This window comes from Sceloporus undulatus, chromosome 1, assembly GCF_019175285.1.
Source record: "Sceloporus undulatus isolate JIND9_A2432 ecotype Alabama chromosome 1, SceUnd_v1.1, whole genome shotgun sequence".
NCBI classification, from domain to species: domain Eukaryota; kingdom Metazoa; phylum Chordata; class Lepidosauria; order Squamata; family Phrynosomatidae; genus Sceloporus; species Sceloporus undulatus.
The window spans coordinates 117,389,659-117,408,150 of record NC_056522.1 but is presented as its reverse complement, the minus strand read 5'-3'; the positions used below and the strand labels follow the sequence as shown (position 1 = coordinate 117,408,150).

The 18,492-nt window shown below is 37.0% G+C and overlaps 1 protein-coding gene across 2 annotated transcripts in view; it reads right to left on the bottom strand.

Annotated features, from left to right (window-relative positions):
- Positions 1–3,216: 3,216 nt before the first annotated feature.
- FBXL4 (F-box and leucine rich repeat protein 4) overlaps positions 3,217–18,492 on the bottom strand; it is a 40,970-nt gene continuing 25,694 nt past the window's right edge. For both annotated transcript variants that reach the window (XM_042442702.1, XM_042442692.1), the window contains 3 exons: positions 13,967–14,038; positions 10,918–11,230; positions 3,217–3,896 (listed from right to left, as the gene is read on the bottom strand). In XM_042442702.1, coding sequence (XP_042298636.1) covers positions 3,733–3,896; positions 10,918–11,230; positions 13,967–14,038 — 549 coding nt within the window. In that variant the 3' untranslated portion in view covers positions 3,217–3,732. The remainder of the gene's footprint in view (positions 3,897–10,917; positions 11,231–13,966; positions 14,039–18,492) is intronic.

The window sequence follows — 18,492 nt, the reverse complement described above, 5'->3', positions numbered from 1 at the left end:
TTCTTATAAAATGGCTTTCTTGGATAATATGGCAGAGATTTCTTCAGGAGAACAGAGTTCTGCATAGAACAGAGGCCCCACTGAGTAACACAGTTATCTTTCATTCTGTTGCAGGATCCAACAAGCTGCATGTAACATGTATGTGGTCCCTCCAAAGGTGCTCTGTGTGAACTGAGCCTCTTCTAAGAACTTCACATCATAACTTTTAAAAAAAGAATTAGGGTAATCTTGGAAGTGACCTCTTGTGTAGCATGAGTTAGACTTTGAAGCAGAAATTTGAAAGATCCAAACACTTGAATGTGCAAAGGAGGTCTTTGGATTCCAGCCCAGACACAGAACACAGTACTTATAAGATATTTGATAGAACGATGGTTTCTTTCTTTCCAGTATTCAAGACAATCCTTCTTGAAAGTGCAGCCCCATTTCCTTACAAGATGCAATTACATGTTTTTTCAGTCTTCAGCCTTTCAAATAACCCCAATACAGTAACAGTTTGAATGGTGTGGTATTTGGCAATCCCCAGGATTATAAACATTGGTCAGAATTTCTGAATAAAGAATTTAATTCATTCTTGGACAAGTTTTACAAGTCTAATTTCTAGGAAGAGAGTAATCTTGATTGCTCTGAGATGTAAACAAAGAAATTGTAGTATAAACCAAAACATGTTTTCTTCAGCTATACTTTAAACCCACATGTTCTTGTATGTTCTGTTGATTGTAAAAATTGAAGGCACAAGTTTTAATTCTATTTACAGTTGGAGATGTTCATATACTTTGTTCAAAGGAAACTTCCATGCATACATACAGAAGCTACATAAACCAAGGGCTATTTTTAAAATTAAAAACTGTAAACACAGTGTACACAGTTCAAAAGAGCACACTTTTGTTGCAAGTATGTACAAATATGGTTCTTAATTACACTAAATAGATCTTGTAAAAACACATTTTAAAAGGGTAAAATAACTTTTCTACTGAACAGTTTTATGGTTACTGTTTTGACAGAAAAGTACAATGTTCAGATTTAAATAATTTGAAGACCTGTTCATAAACACAGTATTTCATCCCTATGGCTATAACAGTTGAAAAACCCACAGGATAAAAAAAATTAGTATGAACTGCACAACACATAAAACTGGTGGCCATTTCCATGACTGTGCAACATTCTTCAAGCATCATGATCATAAAATTAATGTAGAAGTTTCTATATACTTCTTAGATAACAGTTAACATTTATCTACAGTTAGCTACAAATGATTATGTATCCACAGATCTGACCTCACTTGCATGGAGGGGGCAAACATTTTGCCTGCCAAGTAATAGTATGTTATCTCAAGTTCCCTGAAATAAAAGCTGAATGAAAGAAACTAATGTGGCCTTGTGGTTTGTCCATGTAGGAACCACATCCTATTCTGAATTCTTTGCAGGCTTCAAGTCCCCATAAAATATCAGTAGTACTGTTTTGGAATGCTGTATGCATTTTATTAAGTGCTCAGTAGCCTTACAGGGCTATAGTTAAATATGAGCCTTTTGAGATGAGAGCTCTCTGGCAAGCAAAAAACCCTGCCTGGCTCTTATCAACACGAAGGGAGGAGTGGCAATCACTGTTTATCATGTCTTATTTCTTCTTACCATTTTCCTCCCATGGTGAGCAATGAGAGAGAAATAATTTAGACCAGTTTCAGTATTAGTCTGAATGTTCCCTATTTTAGAAATATGGCTGGGGGGCTTTGGATTCAGAGCACTCTCCTGATCTTCACTCTTACCCCACCCTTTGATATTGGAAAGGTTAAAGGCACAGATATTTCTGCAGGGAAAGGGAATGGGATCCATGTTCTTGGGGTGGGGTGGATTCCAATCTATTTTTATGGTATCTGAGATACTGCCTGAGGGAACACAGGATTACATTGTTAATTTATGAACATCTGACAGCTTAATTTTATGAATATTTTGAAGCACTCATTTCTTCAAGAGTCTCCTCATTTCCAGTTAAGACATAGAATTCTTTGTTCACTGCTGTTTAATGCAACTTATTGCCTGTTTTTCTACCAGTTAAGAAGCAATGCCAATAAATACTGGCACAATTCAGGAAAAGTTATACATGCTAAGGACTGACTGAAATCCAAGGGATACATCCATTTAGATATACCAGGTGGTATGTACTTGCTAATTCCAATAGATTGGATCAAAAATTCTCCTTATTTCCCAGAAGCATTTTTCGGAAGGCAAAAACCTCTGAATCCGTTACTTGTTCCTCCATTTTGCAATTAATCCAAATATCAATTGTATGCTTGCTGGGTGTGCCAACTCTAATAATATGATCACTAATAAGTACTAGTTTAGATTAACAGAAAGTACAATAAAAACTTACATCTCCTAAGGAAATGCAAGAGATAGCACAATGCTGGAATTTATCAACTTTCTCTTCCAAAGATTTAAAAGCAGATAATGCAATCATGAATCTGGAGTGAGTTTCTTTATCCTTGAAACAACATAAAGGGGGAGGAAAAGCATTTTTAATTGAAAACCTAAAATCTATATGCAATCCAAAATATCTTCAGCAATAGTTTCACGGTGATTTATCTGAAGAACAGATATTTAAGAAGTAGGACTGACAGTGATGTGCTACATCTTTCAAGATCTCAGAAATGTTTCTACATCATCACTGGCTTCTCATTATATGCAACATGTTTAAGTTGCTAAACCTCCAGGAGATAAGAGGCATGGAGAGAAAAGTACATAAGTAAGTTTGGCTTGGTACGTATGCATGTGTGCAGTTTCAACTCCTGTTCAGTATCAAATTACAAGCCTCACAACTACTGATAACAGTTAAAAGGTTTTGGTTCATCTAATAAAAACAAATAAATATTGAAATATACATATAGGAAAATTTGAATTAAAGTTTTTTTTTAAAGAGGTAAGATGTTTTAAACAGAGGATCTCACTTAACTGGTACAAATAAAGATAATCTTAGCATTTTCTTTATAAAATTTAGATGTGGTGGTATAACAAAGATGCAGAAATGTGACTCTAACAATGCTACTTTTCTTCCCCTGCATGATTATTTTTATCATTTTTGCTTGATGAAGAAATTAGCAAACTTTGAAAGCTAGTGTAATTATTTTTTGGTTAGCTCAGTACAGGTATCACCACAATGTATATTTTGGGATTTGGATTCCATTTTACAATGTATAATAAATGCAACACTTTAAGATGGTAACACACTTAACAGCAATTCATTTATTAGAAATAAATATTAAAAGGCAAACCCCTTTAAACAAATGGCAATCTTAAAGGAGCTACTGTTACAACAAAATGAGTTTAATTTGCACTTCAGACATCTGAGGTCTACCTATGACCAAAGCATGTCCGCCTCTTAAAGGCCAATAACAAAAATTAAAATAGAGTACGCTCTTCAATTTGTCAGTTAGTCAGTGTTACAAATTTATTTTAACGTTACTATCCTACTACTATTAAATGTGCATTTAAATATCTGCCACTTTACATTTACATGATTCTTTCCATTTCAACATGGAGGCCCATTTGCCATATATAGCAAGTGGAATAATGGCCTATCCCAATTTAAATCTTTGATTTCCCATTTAACCTTCATATTAAGAAGAGTTAACCTTTTCTTCATTATTCACAGGATATTTTTTTCTTTGAAAAAAGGAATCACATATTCACAGGAAGGAAGATTGTCAAATCAGTTCCATATAGCAGCATATGAACTGAGTCACTGAGTGAAGCTCTTCTTGATGAGCACATTAGGAAAGTTGGCATTCAGTTCTAGGACAACTCTATTATCAATTTGTGAACAGAAGGACACGTCAAGTAAGGAAAGCTCTTTACAAGATTCCAGCAATTTTCTTAAAGATGCAGGGCTTACCATTCTTGTGCCTGGAAAGGAAGAAAAGAAAAGAGAGCAATTCAAGATTTAACCTTGGAAAGAAACTAAATATATGTTGCTATGGGGAGGCGTTGGCATCAGAGGCTGCAATATTAACACTCAGTAAAAAAAACTCCTTTGATTTTAAAGGTGTGTTCTATGTTTATTTATGTTTTTAATTTATTTATATCTGAACTTACTTGCAATAATGGCACTCAAAATAGCTCACAACGTGATTTAAAAAACAGGCAGAATTAAACTCACAACAAGTTATATTAAAATAAAGTTAAAGAGATTGTCCTATTAAACAACTAAACTAAAGGCAATTTTAAAATCTGATTGATTGTAGAAATAAAAGACTTTAGTCTAATCTAACATACAATAAAAATTCTGAAAGTAAATGTACAAGCCAGTGTGATATATGGGATTTGGGAGGCCAAGATTCAAATCTCTTTTCAACATGGTGTAGCCTGGGGCAAGTCATGATTTCACTCTACCTCATGAGGTTGTTAACATAATAAAATGAGGACTTTCATCTCCTCTTAGACAAGACAGAATTAATCTTGAACAACCAAACTATAATCATTATCTTTACAGTAACCACCCTTCTCCCATTACCATTTCTTCTTTGTCACCTTTGGAAGTCTATGGGCTCATATCAACAATGTGGACCAGTCAAATATTGTTTATATACTTATATGTGTTTGTACATATGTATATACCTATATATATGTACCATTCATATACCATATGAATCATATATTATACACACATCCATATATCTGTATCTATCTATTAAAATCTACCCATTGTATAACCAATAAGATGTTTATTTAAAGTAATTAGTCAGTGGCATCTCTGCACTCATTGTACAAATCACTTGTAAGACTCAAGGATAAGAATGGTAACACACACTCATAAGAATGCATGTTTCCATCAAAGGAAACATCTGGCAAATAAATTTAGATATATGAACCATATAGAAATTCTCAATTTTTTAAAAAATTATTTTTTATATTTATTTATTTTGCATTTAACAAGAATCTGACATTAAAGTGCAGAAAAGAGATGTTCTGCTGAAGGGTATATTCAACATCCCTGGATCTACCCTTGAATCGACTGGTGGCTTTCTTTTCTTCTTTCCACTCCATCCTCCAACGTTTAGTGAGGTTATTTATTCACCTATTTATATGTTATACATGTCAAGCAATTAAATAGTCATTTGACACTCTTTTAAAACACATATACATTTAACTCTTGAAGACCTGAAAAATGGTCCTGTGGAGAGTGATGTCACAGAAGATGGCCAGCCGCAATGCAGCTCCAAATGAAAACTAGCAGTTCTACTTTTTCTGGATCTCAGTCCAAAAGGGAAGACCAGAACAGGATGAATGTGATTCCAATGGCTTCAAGCTGTCTAACTATGTTTATATGTACCATTGCAAAATCTCTTCCTGTAGTGATTAATCTTCAATTCCTCAAATACATGTTCTGTATTCTTATATAGTTGGCCCTTGGTATCTGCTGGGGTTTAGTTCCAGGAGCCCCCCCCCCCACACACACACACATGGACATCAAAATCCATGGATGCTCAAGCCCCATTAACTATAATGGGACAGTAAAATGATGTCCCTTATATAAAATGGCAAAAACAAACTTTGCTTTTTTGTATGTATATATTTTTAAAAATATTTTCAAGCCATGGATGGCTCAGTCCATGGATAAGAATCCATGGATATAGAGGCCCAATTGTATAAGGTATAGTAAAATATATTAAAACATGTCACTTAGAAAAATCAGTTTTAAAAAGATATGCAACACATACTTTTCACTGTTTTATCTTGAGAAGGAAGACCATTAAACAGTATTAAGCATAATAAGGTGAACCTTTTTCTCTTTTTCTCCATATATTGTTTGTTAGTCCCAACTAGACGAGACCTATTCAATTAATTGTTAAATGATGAGTCAACGTCAAATTGATTCAATCCAATTGCTTCAGCTAGCTATCCATGGTTTTGTTCAAATTCATCATGTAGGAAAATTTGTAAGGCATCTTAAGGAATGTTTAAGCACAATTGTTGACTGAAAGCCTTCCATTTTATCTTTATTTACCAACTGAATCCTAGGAAAGTTTTAAGGCATTAAGAGCAATTCCTGTCATAATGTTCTCTAAAAATTCTTGGAACTCACCCCTGTATTTGATTAGGATGATAGTATTGAGAAGAGAGGCTAATGCTAGAGTCAGAAACCCCTTTTCTCTCAGGGGCCACATTTGTGGTATACTGTGACACTATGCAAAGGAAGGTCGTGTCAGATCTACAGTATACCTATTCCTCCCAATTACACCATTTGGTCACTCTCACTCTCTCTCTCTCAACTCAGATCTAAACTGATCACTTGCAGAGGGGATTTCAAATTATACCAAAGGTCAAATTCTATTTAGCTCATAAACTAGCAGAGTGGTTTGCCAGTTCTGGAGGTCTCTTTCAGAAGGGAAACTCTTAGAAATTCAGGTATGTAGAAGTCATTTCTGGAGCAGGGACTGTGTTTTTAATCTGCTGCTTATTTCTGTACAGAAACTGAGTAACTGCATTTTGAAACTGTCAAGGAAAGCTGATGGTTTTGACAGCCATGAAGGGGACAGTTGGAGCTTTTGGCATTCTAGGAAGCTGTGGGAGGATTTTTTAAAAAAATTTAGTTTATAGCATCTAAACAGCTATATTAAACATTCTCGTAACAGAGAAGAATGCATTGTTATTCTTTCTTCAAGCCTGAACAGTTTTACATATTTGAGAATAGAGCTTTACATTTGTATGAACTTAAGACAGAATTACCCATTTTAATTCAACAATCTGAGATAAGAACTAGTGTAGGGTGCATACAGATGGCTAAACCCACTACTTTCTTTAAAGCTGTACTTTATGCTGCCTGGCTGCAGTCAAAATATCAAATGGAAGTTTGTTTTTCTGAACATGTTTTATGCCCTTTTTAAAGCATAATCCACACATATGCAGTCATTTATGTGATGACATAATGACAATACATACGATGCCCTAAAGCAAGGACCAAAACTATCCCCTTTTAACATATTATCCACTTTCATATTTAAATGAGTACACTAAACCTGGCATTTTAGGATTAACAGGGAAGGAAGGGGAAAGGAAAGACATGGACATTATAAGTGCTCCCACTTGGGTTTATAATCCATCTATTTACGTGCAGAATTTAATAGGGGAACCAAATAAAAGGCATAAATACAGCCAAGAATTTTTCTCTCTCTGCTTCTTAAATGTATACAAATGTATGCAAAGGGATCTTGTAGCACCTTTGGTCTACCCCACGCATCTGAGGAGGTAGACTCAAGCCTACAAAAGCTCATGGTATGAACTTCTTTCAGTTAGGGCCGCAACCACACGATGCGGCCCCAATCCATCTTCAACCCAGCTGAAAAAGGAGTGGCAAAGAACTGCTCCTTTTTTGGCTTAAAAAAAAACAGTTTTGCTGACTGCACTGCAGCCAGAAGCCAGCTTCATGGCACTCTGGTGGCTTGCGGCATGCAAACGCCGTGACCCTGGAATGTCTGGAAGCTGGCCTACGTCTGGGAAGCCGGGTGGCACGCTCTGAAGCCACCCTGAATCAGGCTTTTTTTGCCTGTCTATTCGAGCCCTTAGTCTCAAAGGTGTGAAAAAAAATCCCTTTTTATACTTATTTTCCATACTAACACGCCTACTGTATGTCTTTGAATCTTAAATTTATGGGGTACTTGAACAGCATCCCAAATTTTAATTTCTACAATAGTGAAATTTTGCTATAACAATTACATCTCTCTCCAGATTCTCCATTCTGAACATGCATCTGAGGAAGTAGGCTCAAGTATACAAAAGCTCATGATACCAACTTCTCCTTTTCAGTTAGTCTAAAAAGTGCTATAAGATCCCTTTGCATACTAAGTACATCTGAACAGACATAGCAGAACATATTTGTGTGGCTAGTCAGGTAGTGCATTGGTGTACCCAAAATCAGTGAATGCATGCCCATCTCTCTATATTTCTATGATTTAATACTGTTCTAAGGAATTTTAAACCTTAAAGAAAGTTAATACTAAAGCAGAAGTAAGCAAAGTGTAAGTTGAGAGCTTGTTGTATGCCTTTAAATCATTTCTGACTTATGGCAACCCTATGGCTTTGGAGTTTTCTTGACAAGATTTATTCAGAGCAGGTTTTCCTTTGCCTTTCTCTGAAGCTGAGAGAGTGTGACTTGCCCAAAATCACCCAGTGGATATCCATGGCTGAGCGGATATTCAAACCCTGGCCTCCAGAGCTGTAGTCCAGTGCACAAACCACTACACCACATTGGCTCTCTTACTTATTCATTCTGTCACGCTGATCCCCTTTGGTGAGCTGTTTGAGGACTTTGATATGATAACCATTAAAGAACATTATTTAAAGGACAGTATTACTTAAAGGGCCCTATATTTTAATTTACACAAGGGTTTTCACTTTCTGTTTGCTTACAGTCAAGTGCTGTGAATTTTAACTTGTTAAAAGAAATCACTGATTAGGAACTAAGTCACTTTTTGAAACTGGGTATTCTTTTCTGTGTAAATATCAAAAGGTAGGTCAAATATATGGCAAATCTGCCTCCAGAACAATATGGAGCGTTAGATGTAAGTGGCTGCTGTGCTGAGAGAACAATCGCAACTGGACATGATACAGCCCTCCTTCAAACAAGTGGAGAGTCTTTCTTTGTTTGAACTTTTCTATATCAACTTAGGATATATCCCCCCCACACACACCTACACAGCTTTTTTTATTCAATTGGCTGAAATCCTTCTAACATGACAAAGAAGTCTTGTTTAAATCCATATGGAAAGCAGACTGCTCATCTAATTTATAGCAAGTAGAATAAATTGATACTTAGTTTATTACAGGCTGAACCTCCCTTATCCGAAATGCTTAGAACCAGAAGTGTTTGGGATTTCTGAGGGGGGAGGTTGGGGGGATATTTGCATATACATAACAAGATATCTTGGAGATGGGACCCAAGTATAAACATGAAATGCATTTGTTTCATGCACACTTTATGCACATAGCCTGAGGATAATGTAAACAAAATATTTTAAATAGTTTTGTGCATGAAACCAAATTTGTGTTCGTGGACACTGAACTATCAGAGAGCAAAGGCATCACTATCTCAGCCACCCATGTGGACAATTTTAGGTTTTGGAATACAGTACTTTGGATTTCAGAATTCTCAATAAGGGAGTGTGGAGAGACCGCATGCAGACTAGCCAATAGCTGCCCGCTTCCTTCCCCTTCGCCCTGAGAGAGAAAGCAAGGGTCCCTTCCCTTGCCCCCTCCCTCTGCCTCATGGCTTTGGGGGGGTCTCTCAGCTGAGTGTCCTCCAAGGCCTTAGGGCAGACAGAAGGAGCACGGGGTCCCTTCCCTTGCCCCCTCCCTCTTCCCCATGGCTTTGGGGGTCTCTCAGCTGGGTGTCCTCCAAGGCCTTGGGGCAGACAGAAGGAACACAGGGTCCCTTCCCTTGCCCCCTCCCTCTTCCCCATGGCTTTGGGGGTCTCCAAGACCATGGGTGTCCTCCAAGACCATGGGGCAGAGGGAGGGGGCAAGGGAAGGGACCCTTGCTTTCTCTTTCAGGGCGACTGAGAGAGGGGAAGGAAGCGGGCAGCTATTGGCTGTGGCTGGGGGGGGGGGCATCCAGGAGGGAGCAAATTGATAGCCCTGGCAAGCTGCCCCTGCCCCCTGGCTCAGTGCCATCCCAGGACTGAGGGAAGCCCCCTACTAGGTCCCAGGGGGCCCAAGTTAGGCAGGGGAGGGTGCTAAACACGGAAGTAAACAACGATCATCGGGAGGGAAGAGAGGGAGGGAGGGAAAGGAGGGGGAGGGGGAGCTGGGAAACTCGCAAATAATCAAAATCACGAGTTCCAAGACCACAAATATGGAGGGGCAACTGTATTAGCTATACAAACATATAAAAAAGAAGTAAATACTGAAAAGTTAAGAGAAATCAATACATAAGAGACTTCAGCTAGGATATATCAGCTCAGAAGGAATCATTAGATCATGTACCAATTTTTGTTCCAGCACCAGAAAAATGGTACAAGATCTTCATGGCCAGTATAACTATGTTATATGTTATGTGGGGTGGGGGAACCAGTACAGTGAATGAATATTGTCTCGTACATTAAGAATACCAGTCTAAATAGATAATATTATGTAATTTGCAGAAACGTACAACACTGGTTCACACTGGCACACAGCAAGATGCCTGTGTGATGTGTTTCTTTTGTGTTTGCATATTGCACTTATGTACTATTTTTTTTAATAACACTGGACTATCTAGAAACAGTACCTAAATTCAATCACACACTTGAGTTTAAGTCAATTAAGTAGCTTTTTGAAAAGTCTTTTCTTTACATGTTTTGAAAACATTCATATCAAATTCACTATATGGGCACAGCTTGTGTACCATAAGCTAATTTTTCTGTTATCACCATGATGTGGATTAAAGCGCAAAGCATCATATGTAACACATAAAAATAGTCCCTTTTTATTTTTTGCAAACCAATTTTTATTCTTATTAGTAAAATGCTTCTATTTTTTTGAGTAACACTGAGAATTATAGTTTTAAGTTTCAGGATAAAAGTTTCTCATGCCTACTGCAGTAGAAATGAAAATGTATTTTTATTATTTTTAATAACATGTTTTCTTTTTAAAAGAAGATGCTTAACAAGATCCAGTTTCTTTCAAAAAACTTTTTGCATGAAATGGGAAGTAATTAAACAAATCAGCAGCCTCATTCACAATTCTATAAATCAAAGAACCTAAAATTGATTTTAAACTCATGTCCCATTGTTTGATTGTGTATAAACTGTTTTTATGTGTGAATGTGCCACCTGGAAAGAATAAATAAATTTATTCTTGAGAGCCTTATTAGATACAACACATAATTTTGTCTGCTACTGATACAGAAAACTGTTTTAAAGAAGAATAAAATGCTCCTGGTTTTACTTACCCAAAATATCAAGCTGTCGGAGATTAGTACAATTTGCAGCAAGTTCCTCTATGTCTGAGTCACACACAGACCTGTTGGCTGTCAAAAAAAGCTTTTGCAAGTTTGGGAGTTTGCGGGCTAGTTTTGCAAAGCAGCCAGTGCTGCTCTGAAGTGTCGGGCACCAGCCAAGGTCAAGCTCCTCTAACAAGGGACAGCCAGTAGCTAGCTCTGCTATTCCATTTTCAGTAATGTTTTTACATCGCCATAAATCCAGTGTTTGAAGTTTTTTGCACTTTGCTCCCATCATACTAGCAATTGTGTCATAGTCTTCAATCTGTGAAGAAAAACCTTTTTTGAGTGTATTGTTTTTTATACCGAGTCATATTTAAGCATTCACCTATGTACTTACACCCATGCCACTACACAAACCATTGGCTGCCATTTCCTGGTTATTTCCAGGAAAGAAAGAAACAACTACACAGCCAAAGCGTGCAAATATGGTAGGTGTCCCTGGTAAATTGGATGGAAATAATTGCTAGTTTTCCAAACAAGATAGCACAGGAAGCACTGACTCACACTACAGTCTGACATATTGATCTAATGCCAGAAAATATGAAGATGTACCACTTATTTAATTATCAACTGAGTTCATTTACATGTACAGAACCTATCTGGTGACACTGTAGTAAACTAAACTGTATTGTGTACTAACTTTATTTGGCTTGTGGCTGGTAACAAGGCTGCTGCAACCTCACACAGTTCATTTCAGCTTCTGAACAGTATGTTAGCATTGCAACACATAAATGGGATAAAGTGTCCACAACATATCACCTAGCCCCTTGGTTGAAAATAGTTAAGAAGTTGCTAGCTTTTTGATAATGTTAATAACTAAACAGTGGATAAAATATTTTAGGATAAGCAAAACATTTCTCAAAATTGGAAGAAGATGCATTTTACTTTAAAGGGCAAGATGAAAAGCCATTCATGTTGATGTCTCCTCAAAACTGACTTGGGAATGCATCCATTTAATTGGAAATATTGTCTGATAATTTCTGTATTGAAACAATTCCATATAAACAGTGAATATATTGTATAAAAACCCTGCATCAAGGTAAAGTGATAAATACATAAATACATCTTGATATTGTCTAAACTATTTGGCACACAAAAAGAAGAAGAGCAAAACATTATTAAACTACAAAGGCTTATGAATCACACAAAATAATCCTTGGACAAATACAATGCACCCGCACCATATGTGGGTACACTATATGTGGCTTCAAGATTACGCTGAAGCCGCATGACAGTAAAATATATGATCATTTACCATGACCTAAACTAATCTAAATACATAAATCAACGTGCCTATGACTAGTAAAATTAGTAAAATAATAATAAGAAGAAGAACCAGCTTTTGGAATTGAGGTAATTTCTGACATGGATGGCTGTAACATGCAAATTCCTAAGAGTAAAATCAAAGTTTAATGAGAGAAGCTATGTGCATATATTTATATATAAACACTAAAGAAGTTCTACATTTTATTCATTTCCATCATGTATAATGTTGCATTTATAAAAAAAAGGAAAAAAATCCATGCCAGATTACAGCCAAAATGAGTCATAGTAAAAAAAAAATAATAATAAAAAAAACCAAAAAAACAAAACCTGAAATAATTAAGACACAGAAATACTGGGCTAAAGGGCTAAAATACTAAAAGGCAGAAATAAATATAAAAATAATCAGCATAAAATGGCACTCGGCAAAAGCTCACTAGATTAAACCACTCCTCACTGCCTATGTACATTGAGACATAATGAATCTAGCCCAAACTTCCTTGGGTGGCTCTTCCAGACCTTGAACACCCTAACTGCAAAAGCCTGTCTGAAGTACCCACCCACTGTATTTCTGATGATGGCTGGATCCAAATATGTGTCCCCCCCCCAAAAAAAAAGTGAGAAAAACTGTCAAGAATACTTATATAAAGAGAGAGCATTCTTAGGGCTTTAAAAGTTAATAATAAAAAATGAAGCTTGCTCAAGAGCAATGTAATATGGGCTAAACCATCCATTCAACATACACAAACCAGACAATCCAAGAGAAGGCATGGGGTGAAGGGGCATGAAGAAGCATGTAAGGGGAGCCTCCATGATTATACTTTGCCAGTGTTTTACTGGGCATACCGATGCCCTGTATCAGTTGAGAATCGGAGGTGTCACTGTGTGGCAGATCAAAAGGGCTGCCATCCAATGGGATGGCATCTAGGTAGAAGCAGTCAATGGCAGTGTGTTTGTGCATGGCACGCATGCATGATAGGGAGGTGATAAAAAAAATTACCCAGCAGCATGGCTTGATCCTGCGCCAGACGGTCAGGCAGGGAACATTCAGGCTGCCTTCGGAGCAGCTGGTGTGGACTACGAGGTTTCAACCTACTTCTAGAAAGTGCAAGTTCCAGCCCCTTTTCCCTGCCCATCTGTTCCGCCCCACGGAAATTAGTGGACCACTTCTTCTATGGTTATATGTCTCAACTTATTTAATATTCCATCTTTCTCCCAATACGGTGGCTTTTTAAAAAAAAATTGCTTGTGGCCACAGAAAATGCAGAAAGGTCAAGCCTCCTTGGTCACATTCTGAAATCAGGATATAGAATCATAGAATCGTAGAGTTGGAAGAGACCACAAGGGCCATCCAGTCCAACCCCCTGCCATGCAGGAAATCACAATCAAAGCATCCCCAACAGATGGCCATCTATTCTCTTTTTAAATAAGCCGGCAAATGTTAATAAATCCATGAAAAAAATGCAGCCATAAAATCATGTCCATGTTAATTTTTATTTGAAGAGAGTGTAACCATCACAGTTCTTACAAAACAGGAAGGCAGTATTACATTTGTGGAAAAAAAACTAAAAACCAAGTAGAATCTCAGACATACCGTAAACTTGTCTTACAATTCTACAAGAAGCAGATTAGTATAATTGAAGAAGCTGAAACAAGTGGTTAATTGTTGTGTAACTGAGCTTGGGAGTCTATGTGTTGGTAAGTTATGCAAAAATCCTTACTTTTAAAAACTTACCATTACACAGCTACCCAGGCTAAGGTGCTGGAGTTCTGAACAGAAGTTGAGAATGCTGAGCAGTGCTGTTTGCTGCCATTGGGGAACACATCAGAAGCAAATATAGAAAGCAAACACAAAGAGAAAGGGTCAATTAGACATTAAAGGCTGTCACCACTTTCCCTGAAATTCAGCTCAAAACCTAGGTAACAGACACCGCAAATGCCATTTAATGAGTCCCCAGATGCTTTAACCATTGATTGGCTTGGAGTCAAGGTAATCATTACAAGCCTTTATATAATAAGTCACTCTGGATGTGGTTTTGCATGCCCTGAAGACACCTTTATTCCCATGACCTATCAGCTCTTTTCCCTCAGGAGAACTCTTAGAAGTCTGGCAAGTTCAAACAACACACAAGGCCAAACCAAAAACACAGAGGACTGGTGACATCCCAGAAAAGTGCAACATCTCTGACATTCAGTGATCAGCTACAGTCTGATGGAACTGCCAATACAGTCACACTAAATCAGGATCGAGCTGGCGGCTTTAATGTCACAGGATGCTCTTGCTGACAAAGATACTGATGATCATCGAGCACTTGTCACTGGTAACATGCATAGGGGAACAAGTATAATGTGCATTGTACAATCATGTTGCTGCCATTTTAAGCATGTTCATATTGAAGTGCCACATCATTAAAAAATAAAACAGATAATCATATGTATTTTGGAAAATGGCAGTTCTTTAGAATTTGGAATGAGAATTCATTCTCACACATGCACACACTCTCATTTCAAATTAGCAATTGATTTTTTCCTGAAATACTTTTTATGCATTTATGTCTACTTAGAGAAAGCAACAATGAATCATTTACGATTTACTCCCAGGTTTGTGTATATAGAATGACAGTCTGTGTGACTTTTAGTTTAGTAACATGCTTTGATGTGCAGGGAAAGAACAACTGAACAAATGGTATTAAGTAAAAAATGGAAATGCCATTCTTCTTTTTAAATGTGTCCGTGCGTGCGTGCGTGTGTGTATAGCCACTTTCTATTTGTTATATTTTAGTATAACATTACTAGTTTTCACATATTTACTAGATTTCTAATAGTCAGAGAAGCTTGAAAAGGTATGGCTCTTTTTTAGAATTTTTACTGTGCTGTTTTACAATTATTTGCTAGTTAAAATAGCAAATAGCTAAAATAGCTTTACAGGTAACTAGGAATCTTATTAAATGTTCTTCAGCTATTCACCATTTCTGCAAGCAGCTACTGAATTTCAATATTCAAACATGTTGTATGACCTCTTTAAAACTGTGGTCTTTATGGATGATTGATTTATTGATTATTAATGACACAAATGAGTACTAATTGGGCACAGTTAAATGTACAGACATGATGAGTGAATAGGTTGAGTCTCTAGAGATAATGGCGATAGGGGGAAAAGGAGGGAAAACAGAGGCGCAAGCTACTGGAATAGCACACATTTGTTCATTTAACAGGAAAACGGTATCCGGTGTCAATATACCAAATTAGCAGCTACCATTATGCACTATAACCTACAGTTGGGGCAACCATATTTGTGGAAATTATTTGGTAAATATATTAAAGTAATTTCTAAATCACCTTTCAAGGTACATAACAGTAACAAAGATTTCAGCACAAGTCTTTATCAAATGCACATTGGAATAAAAAGCTCTCTTCAGAAACCAGGGCTGATGGTGTAAAACTGATACTGCTAGAAAGGGAACTGTGAAGGTGCAGCCAAAGCCTACGTACTGTAATCCTGTTCTTGTAAACACCAATTTAATACTTCTCAGTGGCTGACTAGTAAAATGTACTAAGCCTTACCTTGTTGGGAGCAAAATATACAGCACTATGGCTCCTGATTGCATATGGGTTTCAGAGATCTCCTCTGTGGCCCTCCACAGCTTCTCACTGCTACTCCCCCTCCATGGTGTTACTGTTAGGTATAGCAACTCTTGCATGCTGAGACTTTCTAGGACTTTAAGTGCATGTTTGTGGTAACTGATACAATTGTGTGGGAGGAAGAGTTGGGCTGGTCTCCTGTTCTCTCATGCCTGCTGCAAATGCTCTGCTTATGAAGTTTACCAATACCCTAACAGTTACTGCTGTCATCACCACAATTTTATAGGAAATAAGAGTGCATGGGAATTACTTTCTGCACCTTCACTTCAACATAACTGGTCTCCCATCAGCCCAAGGAAAAGCATGTTTGGCAGGCTGACAGAAGAGTACTTTTGCTGGGGAAAAGAATACACAAAGCGACTCAACTAACACATCCCCTCCTTTTGGGTCAGTGAGGAGGCTTTTCAGGACAGTTGAAAGAAGACAAGTATTCAACAATCCCAAGAAGATTCTACTATGTTTCACATGCCTTAAACACCAGATTGCAGGCAGGCAGGACACATCTCAACTATCCAATTCAATTCCATTTCTAAGATGTTACCATCTCATAATGAATTTGCACAACATATACTACTATACAAACAAAAGCTGTGGCAAGTGTGAAACTGAATACTTGTTATTATGAACTTTCAAGAGTAATAGGAAAAAATCAACTAAAATGGCTAGCTTATAAATTGCAAGAAGTGTGAGCTGATATTTAATTTTAAAACATAAAATGCTGCTGTTTCAAATACTGTGGATTTAGTAGCTTTAATGAACATATTGTGTTGGCTTCAATACAAAAGTGGAAACAGAAATTCAAGATAAGCATCAAATCAAGATAATATACACACACAAATCAAAATAATGATGTGCATTGTGAAGTTACTATGAACAAAGTACTTTTATTGTCCATTGTGCACCTCAATGCATCAATGCCAACTAATTCTAAAAGTATGCTGTGAATGCACATTCAATGAATAAAAGATTAAAGAGTCACATATCAGCAAATGCTGAGACCACCAGAACAAAAGTCTTCTGCATATAATGGTGGTCTTAATTTAGAAAACTGTATAGGTTACTTAGATGGCTGAAACAAAAAATCATATGTTCTATAAAATGACTGCAAGTTAAGAAGCTTTTAAAAAGTAATTATTTGCAATGTGAAGATTTCTTGAATCTTGATTTTAGAAACAGCTTTACATCTTATTAAGGGACATGACATCTGGACTGTTTAAATACAGGACCAAGTATCTTCAAAACTATCCTTTAAAAAGAAAGATACTCATCCACTACTGGCCACAGAAATGACTGACCTTGCGTACTGAGTAAATGTGGGGTAAGACTAGGAAACAAAAACTGCAACTGAAGTCAGTAATTTAAGTCTGGAAACATGATGCATGAGGTATATATGTATCTTACATTTTCACATAATAAGCTTTGGATGAGAAGAAAATCTTTTCCAACAGCAGAAAAAGTGTTTTATGTTTATAGAATGTGTGCTGTACAGTTGTCCCTCCATATTCGCTAGGGTTAGGGGAACAAGACCCCCGTGAATATGGAAAAAATGCAAATAACAGAAACACTGTTTTTACCTGAGAGGACACCTCTCTAGGAACCTCTAGGTCCTCCAGTGCAACTCTGTGGTCAATGTGCAACATACAATGACCATAGAATGGCACTGCAGTAGCTACAAATGGTCTTTCAGTGCAACTTTTAGTTAAAATTGAACACAGAGTTGCACAGTCCTAGAGAGAACATATTAATGAAATCCTAGACAGTCCTAGAGAGAACATATTAATGAAATCCGTGAATAATCAAATCCGCAAATATCAAAGCCGCAAATATGGAGGGATGACTGTACTTACATGTGTGTATGCAAGTAATAAATGACAGACAAAACAGAGATCACAATAAACACTTTTTGTTAAACATTTGGATTCCAGCTTCAGTGGAACTTCACTTGATAGCACAGAGATGTTACTGATGAGTGAAGGAAGCTGAATCACTGTACAAAATAATATTATCCACATTGTTACAATATAATTTTATACTGGGATGCTTTTGTTAGTAATTTACCCAGTCAATTGTAAGAAAGCTGAAATGTAGTACATGTCAAGTTCCAGAGACCCCAAGAATTATATATTTAATATATATGATATTTTTCTAATTCTTGCTTAAATAAATATCAAACATCAAGCATAAGTGAAGTCAAAGGCTTTCATGGCCGGTATCCATAGTTTTTTGTGGGGTTTTTGGGCGATGTGGCTATGTTCTAGAAGGTTTTCTTCCTGATGTTTCGCCAGCATCTGTGGCTGGCATCTTCAGAGAATGCTTGCTGGAAAAAGTGGGTATATATATATATACTGTGTGAGCCTGGGAATGCAGGAGTGATTTGCATGTGTATTGTCCTGTGCTGATGGCAGGCCTCAGGCTGGGAGGCTAATGCAAAAGAGGATTAGTGTCTGCTAATTGGTGATCATTATCTGCTGGGAAAGCCCCTGACTCTGAGTGGTTTCCCATTTGCATTTGCTGAGTCTTTATTTTGCTATTCCTCAGGACTAGTAGCCAAATTTTGTTCACTTTAAGGGCTTCTTCTTTCCGGTTGAAATTATCCAGATGTTTGTGGATTTCAGTGGC